Raw genomic sequence first — 11,472 nt, 5'->3', positions numbered from 1 at the left:
AGTTCACCACATAGATTATTTCTCACATCATTTAATTCTTTTTCAAGTTTGATGTGTGTCTCACTAGCTACTCCCTTCCCTTTCTCAGTACTTACATGCCTATGTTCAGATTTGAGTCCCTCAATGGTTTCCTCTAGATCTGTGATAACCACCAAAAAGTCATCCCTTGCTTGCTCAGTATCAGCAATTTTCTCTTTTAGGGCATTCTTTTCTTTGCTTAGGTTTTCTATGGTTTCCTTCAAGTCAACAACCACTACCATCAAGTCATCTCTCTTATTTTCTACACTATTTATTTTTTCAGTTAGAGCTTCCTTTTCTTTTTCAAGATTAGCTATGGTCTCATTTAAATCCACCACACAGACCACCAGATCATCTCTAGATTGTTCAGCATCTCCTAGCTCTATGGTCAGGACATCCTTATCATTAACAAGACTATGATATGCATCAATTAGAACATTTTCTAATGACATCAATTTCTTAGAAGAGTAGGACTTCAGATTTCTCTGAACATCCCTGAAATTTACCTTATCATTATCATCCTCTTCTTCATCATCGGACTGAGCCATTAATGCAAATAGTGAATCATATTCCTTTGCTTCATGTTCTACTGCCATCATGGAACTATTTTCTGCATCTGGTTCCCCTTCTGATTCACTGGAGGAGTCTCCCCAAGCAGCAAGAGCTTGCTTCACAACATCGTCAGCTGCACTTTTTCGGCTGAATCGTTTGTCAGGAACCGGGTTCCTTTTTGTTGCTTTATCAGAGTTTTGTTTGTAATGCTCCTGTTTCTGAAGTGGGCAGTCTTTGATGAAATGCTCTGGCTTTCCGCACTTGTGACAGAGATCATAGTTTCTTGGTTTGCTTGTACTACCTCTCTTAGATATACCACCATTTCTTCGAACCATCTTTTGAAATCTTTTAGTGAGATATGCCATATCATTATCTTCTTCAATTGAGTCATTGTTTTCAGCCTTGAGCACCAGGTTCTTCTCCTTCTTCGGCTCTCTTCTTTCACTGTTTCTCTGTCTTTTCATCTCGTATGTCTTCATATTTCCAATCAACACATCCATGGTTAGAGTTTGTAAATCTTTAGCTTCGGTGATAGCATTCACCTTACTCTCCCAAGAGCCAGGTAGAACACTGAGAACTTTCCTTACAAGCTTGTTTCTGGAAATAACATCTCCAAGTGAATGAAGCTCATTTATGATAGATGTGAATCTAGTGTGCATATCTTGTATAGTCTCATCATCCTTCATCCTGAAGAGCTCATACTCGGTGATGAGCATGTCAATCTTCGATTGTTTAACCTGAGTAGTTCCTTCATGTGCCGTTTGCAATGCTTCCCATATTTCCTTGGCAGAATCACATGCTGAGATTCTATTGTATCGGGTCCTATACCACATATCAAGATGGCAAGAAAGTTCTTTTCTACAGCTTTTCTGTCAATATCACTGTATTCTTTTCTGTTTTTCGGCACCATTGGTCCAGTTTCTCCAAGCTTCTTCATAGGAACATGTGGACCATCACAAATGACGTCCCACAACTCTGAATCTTCTGCCATTATAAAATCATGCATATGAGTCTTCCACCAGCCGTAATACTGACCATTGAATCTAGGGGGTCTGTAGGTTGATTGTCCTTCCTCAAAGTTAGGTGGAGCAGCCATTGAGATCTTTTCTAGGTGTTAACCTTTTAGAAAGAACCCGCTCTGATACCAATTGTTAGTTTATATGAGTCCACCACACTATAGAGTACCTGGTCCTCTATGAGTTTTCACTGAAAATACTAACGAACCAAACTGTATAGAGATCTGGTCCTATATCAGTTCCCTCAATGCTAACTACTGAACCAGTATGTAAATGAGACACAGGATTTTTACGTGGAAAACTCCCAGCTCACGGGATTAAAAACCACGACCTACCCTTGTAGGATTCTAACTTCACTACTGAGTAATCTTTAGATTACAACCTATTGTAACCTAGGAATTCACCTCTTAATCCCTCACTAACTTGTAACTACACTATTACAAGCCATTTTGTAATCTATTATAAAGACTTCAATCACTCTAACTTGTAATACACTTATCACAAACCACTTTGTCACTCACTAGTTACAAAGACTTCAATCACTCACTAACTTGTAACAACACTATTACAAGTCACTTTGTAATAACTCTATTTCAAAGACTTCACAACTCGACTAAATCTAGTCAAGACACAAACACAAGGGTTTATGATTTACAAAGGGTTTCCTACACAATGCTTCTAACTAAGCTAAGTAGGAGTTACAAATGAAGAACAAATAACAAAGACTCAACAAACCTAAGGACTTAAGATATCTTCAATCTTTGGATCTGGTCCTTGAGGTTGCAACAACTTTGTTCTTGAGAGAGGTGTTTCTAGCACTTGAAAGAATATTACTAAAAATGCTCAAGAGTTGTCTTTTGCCTAGCACCAGGTTGTTATACTACAAAAGACATCACCATGGTGATGTCAATTCACAATGGTGATGTCAATTCTTGGTTAGTACATGCCTCGATGGTGATGTCAATTCACAATGGTGATGTCAATTCTTGGTTAGTACATGCCTCTTCCCAATGGAAAGTGACTGCTGCACTGTTGCGTGTACAGTTGCTTTCCAGCTGTATAGTTGACTTATACTTCTGTCAGGGGAACACCAAGGGATCAGGTCCTAATCTGGTTCTTGTGAATCTAAAGGCACACTGCCCAGATTATCTTGAGTTGATTAACTTGAATGATTGTACCAGGCATGCTTCAGGTCCTTTATCTGGTTCTATACAGAAAGTTTGTTAGATCATCAAAACATAGATTAAAAGGCCTTAAGCCCATCATTGATGTACGCTATGATGTGTACTCGCCCAAAAATTTGTTATGCCGTAGGTCTGGTTAGCAGGTATCAATCCAATCCTAGAAGAGATCATTGGAAAACTGCGAAGAGAATTTTCAGATACCTGAAGGGAGCTGCAGATTATTCACTATGTTATAGTGGAAATGATTTATACTTGTGGGGTTATATAGATGCTGATTGGGCTGGTGACCGGAATGATAGAAAATCAACATCCGGTTATGTTCTTACTTAATGGTGGTGCTATATCATGGAAAGTAAGAAACAAACTTGTACAACCCTTTCGACAATGGAAGCTGAGTTCGTGGCTTGTGCATCTGCAGTACAAGAAGCTGTTTGGTTGAAGAGATTCTTTGAGCATTTGGATATTACAAAGAACTCTCAAGGTCCCATGACTCTCCCATGACTGTATATTGTGATAGTCAAGCGGCTATTGTATACACAAAAGATCCTAAGTATGACAGCAAGACCACACACATTGACATCAAGTATAACTTTGTGAGAGATATGGTAGCAAGTGGAGAGATAAATTTACAGTACATTCCTACATGAAGCATGATAGCTGATCCTTTTACAAAGACGATATCTGGAGAACTTTTGAGAAACATGCAATGGCTCTAGGTTTGCGAAGGATATGAATATATATATTTATATATTGTAAAATGACTTGATTATTATAATGTGCTCATCAATATTTTGACTCTTGAATTTATGCTTATATCTCGTATGCACGTGATGATGTTTTGTTGATAAAAAGTGTGTCGAACAAGTCGCGAGATTGGTTCTCTCACACGAGCAATCGCCTCTTACGTTAAGAATCGTGAAGAGATGAGACCTTATAGAACCTTGGATAATGCGATGTTATATTTACTTATTAAGGTCGGTCTTGAAAACTATTCAGGCTTACGAATTTTAATATTCGATTATGACTTATTTTGTAAGCTAGATACGAGTTTCCCCAAAAAAGTTGGATTTGAGAATTATTAAAGTGAGAAACTCGGGTTAGGCATTTGGAGGTGTCTACAACAAGATCTGTACGGTGTTGAATGATTAAAATAATAAGACACACGCGCCAATATAAGGTGAGAGTACTGTCGGCCATGGGATAATGAAATAATGAATCCCTGCTTCTTCATTGTGTGAGATCCCAAAGAAGTTATATTAACTTTTATTGAAATACCCTTTGACCTTTTACTGTCTCTTGAAGTTCCAGTCAGTGTTGCTATTTTATCATGTCACTGATAGCCATGAGTGATTCGGCAATGCAGTGCATGTCTAGGAAAGCAGTTGATTTGGAATGGAAAGATTTGAGTAGAAAGGGAAGACAACTAAAAAGAAATTTGTTTTAGTAATTTAACTTGTATTCATAGGTCGACCATTACACTTACCATGAGGGTATCAATGTAATAATGAATACAAAGTTATTCATGAACTCGAGTTCACCTCTTTTCGAGGATGAGGGATCGGATAACAAGCTATAAGATTAGCGAATGATGTCTGGGGTATTGCCAGTAATAAGATCCTCATGCTAGTAGTGAATCCTTTCCGCATGTGATTGGATTTCTACATAAAGATTTAATACAACCTTTAATTGATTTTGGAATGTTATAGCTCTTTGTTCTAGCATGTCACACAAACTATTTGCCAGTACGAACTGTGTGTCAAAGACATCGGTCTAGCCCACTATGAGCGAAGTGGGAGATATTGGATTATGGGTCGTGGGTCGCTCCATGTGGACTGACCCGACCCGGTTAGGAGAGATAAATGAGAGAGGTTAAGGGAAGTTACCACTAAATCACAAAACTCCCACTAAAGTGAACGTGCAAAAAAGGGAGTGGTGGATTATCTTTCTTAACCGCTATTACTCTGCCTATTTATGTTAAGGAGAAAACACAGAACCTTCAAGCGTTGGAATTTTCTTTGACTAATCATTTCTACAAGAAAAATACACACAAGTTAGGGCATCTAATTGGTGAAAGATTAACTTTGTTTCCTAGTGATTCAAAGGTTGATTTGCGGCAATTCTTTTGGTGGTGAGAACGGTTTCCACTGCGTCAATAAGGTATATATCTCGTTGTTCTCGCCCCTCGTTATTAATAACAAACATATCCTAATAAAAGTAATAATTAAAGAAACATAATAATTTTGCTAACATTAGTGTAATATCACATAATACTACCCTTTTTTTTATGGTTCGTTCTATTTGATTTAAGTACAATACTACCAAAAGGAAAGGAATGCAGGTGCAAGACAACTTCTATTTTTATCAAAATTAAAGTAGAAATATTTGCTACAATACAAAACTAGAAGTATGACAAAAGTTAACAGATGGCAATAATTCACAAGAAACTACCCTTTTCCTTTTTCTTTTGTTTTTTTTTGTTATTTGCTCCCTTCACAGGAAACTTCTACCAAACCTGAGAAAAATATAGTACGAAAATTAAAGAAACTATCTTCCACAATATCACAACTAAGCAGAAGCCATCATCATAATTCATAAGCTATTCTACTTGCAAATCAGAACAAAGTTAGTACGTAATTAATTAGAAAACCAGTGCCATAAGACAGGGATCTAAGCATAATCCCAAAATATTCTTTCACTCAATTGTAAGGACCCCACTAAAATGGTGGTTTGACAAGTAGTTGCAGGTGTGCTACTGCTTTTTCTCCCATATTTCTCTTAAATTTTCAGTGATTTCTCTCTTTTCTAGATTCAAAAGCAACCCCATTTTCTCTCTTTATTCAATTATAAACCATATATTATGTTCCTTTTTTGAAGTTTGTATTGATGATTACAACTGTTACCTGCCCAGTTTCTCCAAAGCTCAGTTCTTGTAATGGTAATTTTATGCCCTTTCTTTGTTATTTTCTTAATAAAAATTCAATCTTGATACCTTTAGTTAGTAAAGATTCAATTTTGATCACTGAGTTAGCTCAGGTACTTACTATCTTGATACCCCACAAGTTGAACCTCAACAAAAAAATGACCCCCATTTGCAGAAACAGTGTTAGGATTCATTTTATTGGAAGTAATTGTCATTCTTGAACTGTTAGAAGATGACTGTATGGTAGGCACCAATGTCATTTGCCTGTTGTGTTCCAGTTATTGAATGTGTATACTGTTTAGCTTGTGTTCGTTGGGTGTGGAAGAAGTTCCTTTATACCGCTGGCCGTGAGAGTGAAAATTGGGGACTTGCAATTGCTAGTGAGTTTGAGCCAGTGCCACGGTTTTGTCGATATATTATAGCTGTATATGAGGATGATATTAGAAACCCCATATGGGCTCCCCCTGGAGGATATGGTATTGATCCTGATTGGGTTATTGTAAAGAAAAATCATGAAGATACTCAAGGGAGGGTATCTCCTTATTTGATCTATGTTGATCATGAGAATGCCGATATAGTTGTAGCAATTAGGGGTCTTAATTTGGCTAAGGAAAGTGATTTTTTGGTATTACTTGATGATAAACTCGGGCAAGCAGAATTTGATGGGGGTTATGTTCATAATGGTTTGTTGAAGGCAGCTCAATGGGTTTGGGAAGCAGAATCACAAATTTTAAGGGAATTGGTGGAGAGGTATCCGGATTATACCTTGACATTTGCTGGGCATTCTTTAGGGGCGGGGGTGGTAACACTATTGGCAATGTTGGCTGTGAAGAACAGAGAAAAGTTGGGGTTCTTAGAGAGAAAAAGGATCAGATGCTTTGCAATTGCTCCTGCAAGGTGTGTCTCACTGAATTTGGCTGTGAGATATGCGGATATCATAAACTCTATTGTGCTTCAGGTAAGCCCGTGTAGGTCCTCTTTGTTGTCTGATACAATTATTTGCTTCAGTTTGACTAGTATTATTAGACTTATCTTACTGAAAAGGTGAACCAGATATGTGAGTTCGATGATGTTTTTCTTTATCTGATATTAGAACTCCTTCTACTAAAGAGCATACCATTGAAGTTTTATTTTCTTCTTTTAAATTTTATCCTTGAAGTGCAATATTAATAGGATTGAGCTTATAGCATGTTGTAAATGAGTCTGTAATTATTAGTTAGTTTACCTTCACCATAAACTATATCTCTTCAAACATATGCCACGTAAGAAGCATTTGAATAGTGATTATCTTTTGATAAGTTTCGTGTCATATCAATGTTGTGGGATGAAGTAACTCTCATAATTTTGAGCAAAGAGTTGTTCCCCCGCAATTAGTGAAGCAAATGTTAGTTTGAAGGAACTAAACTGTCATTTCAAAGAAAAATCTACTGGATTGTAGGTAGAGCTACGCTTACACAAAACATATGAAGGAAGGTAGACGTTTTGTTCTTGGGAATCGATTCCTGTTAGAAAAGGTAGGTCTGGTTCCAAATTTAGGAAGGATACTTTTGTTGCTCATCAACCAGGTCTAATATCTGATGTATATTTCTTGTCTTGTTGGATAATCTATTTCCATAGTCATCCCTGTTCGCTTAGAATTTATCATCACATTTTGACACACCTTTTCCATGACCAATCAGGATGATTTCTTACCTCGGACTACTGTAGCATTGGAACATGCTTTCAAGTCACTTTTCTGGTAAAAGATTGCAGGTCTTCTTTTGTTTCAGTATGACTTTTGATGTATATATCGTATGTGATTAAATATGCATGAATCAAAATAAAACAGTCTTTGAGTAATTAGAAGCTTACGCCAAGTGATAGTTTTGATTTCCCAATCTATAATTACTGAATCCACTGGGAAGAAGAGTCACGACTTTTGATAATAATGCAACTGTGTCCATTTGCTCGTGTCTTTTTGGAATCACATATTCAATTTATCTTTGATATGATAAAACCCACACCCCAAAACCCCATGATCGAGTCAATAGTGACCTTTTCCTATTTGCTCCCTTGGTAACTCGAATCCCAACCTCTTGGTTGGAGGTGGAAGGTTCTTTGTCTTAGCACTTTGTGATCATAAAATGGAGAAAATATAAAATTCGAAGGCAAAATCTTAGTGTGACAGAATCAATGACAGTCCTAGACAAAATCTTTTCCTTCCGACTGCAAAATAAGAGTTTCTTGCCAATTTGAAGATTGCCACTTATACAAATGGACGTTTCCTAGTAACCTTATCAAATAAACTTCCTTCAATAAGAAGCCCAAAAAGGGCAGCCCGGTATGCGCAGGTTCCGGGGAAGGGACGGACCACAAGGGTCTAGTACGCAACCTTAGAGGTTGTTTTCACGGCTTGAACCCGTGATCTCTTGGTCGCATGACGACTTTACCAGTTACGCCAAGGCTCCCCTTCTTCAATAAGAAGCCCAAAGTTTCCTATTAACATCCAATAGGAGGCTTGAAGAATCGATTTATTATCACTGTTTATTTTCAGTTTTTTGATACATAAAAATTTGGTTCAACACTGTATCAGGTTATATATTTATGGTACCAAGAGACTAGTGTGACAAAGCCATAGGCTGACAAGCAGTGTTTTTCTCTATAGTTTTCCGTGCTTGATGTGCATAATGTGCCTGAAGGATACATTCACCCTGGAGGAGAAGATGCTAAAAGATCCAAGACGCCTTTATGCTCCTGGTCGTCTTTATCACATTATTGTCAGGAAGCCCTTCAGGTATATAAAATTCCATTTACACATGTAGATTTGTGAAGTAAAATGTAGAACTTTTGCAGGGTTTGATTCACTCTCTTTTTTTACTAGTATACACTAGAATTTTAGAATTTTGGTATCATTCAAGGACTTAGCTTAGCAACAGTATTTATACTTGGTGGAGCCAAGTTGAAGAGCATTAAGTAGCATCCCATTGGGAAGATGTTCTTCTCTCTGAAAAAGAAAAATCCGTTGTTTCAATCACTTGGATACATTTCGTTTCTCAAATACAGCTGCTTTAATAGCTAAGCCTTAATCATAACTAGCTTCCTTTAATATGCTAATCAAAGAGAAATATATCTTATTAACTTACTCCCTTTTTGCCATTTCGAAGCAATGAATTATTTAGGTTCATGACTGCTAGTTTTTGAAACTTTTTATCAGGAATGTTACTGATGCAATAGCTTTTGCTTTGTCTGCTTTTTGCCTCTGCTGCAGCTTTGCTAATATTAGACCCATTGTGAGGACTGCTATACCTGTTGATGGACGGTTTGAGCACATAGTGCTCTCTTGCAACATGACATCTGATCATGCCATTATTCCGATATTGACAGAATCACAAAGAACAATTGATGTAAGTTTTGTGCAGCTCCTTTCTTAAACATCAGATATAATTCCTTTTATGTCAGCCATATCCTCTGACGTTTCTTAAGAACTCCAAGTTGATTGCGAAGTTAAACCTAGCTTTGTCTTCTTTTTCTTTTTCTCTCTTCTTTCATTGAGGAGGGTCAAGGAAGACGAGCGGAAAAAGGAAGAGGCAATTCGAAGACACTTTGAATTAAGAATAGATGTTAGGCATCGTTGGACGTTCCTGAGAGTTTATTTCCGCCTTTGGTAGCCCTTGTTTTTTTCAGTTAAGAATATATCTCAAATTGTAGCACCTTATCAACCCCCCCAAAGAAAAGTATCTCAAAGTCTAGCAATTACAACTTAGTTTTTTAACCTCAACTATGGTTTAGAAGGTGAGCAACCTGACTTGCCAGGGCAAGGAAAAGGTCATCAATCGTGCCTACAGTAGTCATTCTGGGGTATTTAATAATATGTTTGTTGAACATGTGTGTTCTATACCTACTGGTAATGGAAAAGCAACATCGTTTTGGTGAGCGGACCTTGAAGCCGGCATGTTTTACCAAGCCACCTTGTGTGCACCTCGGAGGGAAATTTGTTGTTATTCACAAGCAAAAATGCGGGATAAACCTCCTACTAAGGCTGAAACAAATGGACTCACACTCACTGGGGCGGATGCAGTGTACAGTTACCGGGTTCAATTGAACACAGTACTTAAAAATTACTAAAGTTGCAATAAATAGTAGATATGAACCCATAACTTTAAAATATAATGGGTTCAATGTTAAAAACTTTAAATGTTGAACCCATAGAATTAAAATCCCAGATCCGCCTCTGCGCACCCTCACGTCTCAGCATATGTGACATCCGTTTGAAGCCAATATTCATTGAGATATAAAATTGGAAGTGCCACTTTTTTGTTGGAACCAGCGACAACCAATCAGTAGCATTTGTGAGTTGATCTCACAGCTATGACATGAGTGGACACTTTATTGGGCGTAGCTTAATGCATTCGGACTGAAGTACGGAATGTCATATGAAATCAACAAAGTTTTTTCTTGCTGTTGGTACTACGTTAAAATGCTTTAAGATTTTATATGATTAGATTTGAATTGCTAGAGGACCTTGTTAGAACAAACACATGGGGAAAATCAGTTTTTAGAGAGGTGATCCTCGCACATTTTTTTTCCCTTTTAGAAGTCATGGTTGGGATTGAGGCATAGTAGTTGTCATTGTGGAACTGTTGGTAAATGCGTAATATATTTAATGTATAAATGCAGTTTTATGAGCACTAATGCACTATGGAGGAGCCCCTTTCTATTGCACCCAGAAAACAAGTTCTTGTCCCGCCAGATTTGTTTAATTGTGAGAAAATTTGTGGAAATGATACTAAGAGCTAACATTCATATCGTTATTCATGAAATTATTTCATTTTCTCTATACACAGTCGATGTTGGAGAGGCATCAAATTGCAGAATCTATGAATTTCCCTGTGCAGCAGAGAATGGAGCGACAGGCGTCTCTCAAGGAGGAACACAATGCTGCATTGCAGAGGGCAGTTGCACTGGATGTTCCCCAAGCATATTCTCCTTCTGCATACGGAACTTTCCGTGACATAGAGGAAGCGCAGGATTTTGAAAAACCAGGGGAGTCCTCTCTCACAATTTCCAAAAAGAGGAGAGAAAGCTGGGATGATTTAGCAGGGCGTCTTTTTTTACACAGATGAGTCCGGGCGAACTGGGTCAAGAAGTCTTTAATTGGACAATGTCATATTCATTTTTTCTTTTCATAGGGTCCCTTAGAATACATTTGATGCCTTGTATAGGTTAGTAGGATGGCGTTTGGTAGAGAAAAGGCAAACAAGTTTTTGTTAGTTCACTAGTTGGAAATTGGAATCATGAATGATAGCACGTCCGGATCACATCAGTTATTATCTCCAAGGGACAAAATTTTGGGTGCCCAAACATCAGTACAGAGATATTTAAAAGAATCAAAGTTGAGGTTTCAATTACATAATTCACTGATGTCTTGTTTAGTAATTATGCCTCTTCATTTGGTACAGTTCCCCGTAGTTGGTATCGTGTTGACGTACTATCTTGGGACATGGCTAATATTTGGACTATATTCGCCAATTCACATCGGTAAGTAATAGCAGACCTACCAGTCTAACAAAAGAGCTGCTGGCTTAATATATATAGACCATAAAGGGCTGCCTGGTGCACTAAGCTCCCGCTATGTGCAGGATCCGGGGAAGGACCGGACTACAAGGGTCTACTTTATACAACCCATCTTAAAAGTAATACTAGACCTATCAGGTTAACATTCAATAATGATGGGTAGGAGATGCTGGCCAATATTCAGGGTATAATTTGCTAATTCACCTTGAAAGTAACTATTGTTTAGACA

The 11,472-nt window shown here is 37.7% G+C and overlaps 1 protein-coding gene across 2 annotated transcripts; it reads left to right on the top strand.

The window, feature by feature from the left end:
* On the top strand, positions 5,238–11,082 carry LOC109239075. Of its 2 annotated transcripts, XM_019405666.1 has the most exons (6): positions 5,238–5,514; positions 5,645–6,648; positions 7,370–7,428; positions 8,335–8,463; positions 8,938–9,073; positions 10,514–11,082. In XM_019405666.1, exons 2-6 carry the CDS (start codon positions 5,944–5,946, stop codon positions 10,790–10,792), a joined length of 1,308 nt encoding a protein of 435 aa, XP_019261211.1. In that variant the 5' UTR covers positions 5,238–5,514; positions 5,645–5,943; the 3' UTR covers positions 10,793–11,082. The 2 variants fall into 2 exon arrangements, with proteins under 2 accessions (XP_019261211.1, XP_019261160.1); XM_019405615.1 differs by having other exon boundaries at positions 5,238–6,648.

Source organism: Nicotiana attenuata, chromosome 1, assembly GCF_001879085.1.
Source record: "Nicotiana attenuata strain UT chromosome 1, NIATTr2, whole genome shotgun sequence".
In the NCBI taxonomy this organism is placed as follows: domain Eukaryota; kingdom Viridiplantae; phylum Streptophyta; class Magnoliopsida; order Solanales; family Solanaceae; genus Nicotiana; species Nicotiana attenuata.
The sequence above is the reverse complement of the archived record's forward strand: the minus strand, read 5'-3'. Positions and strand labels throughout refer to the sequence as shown.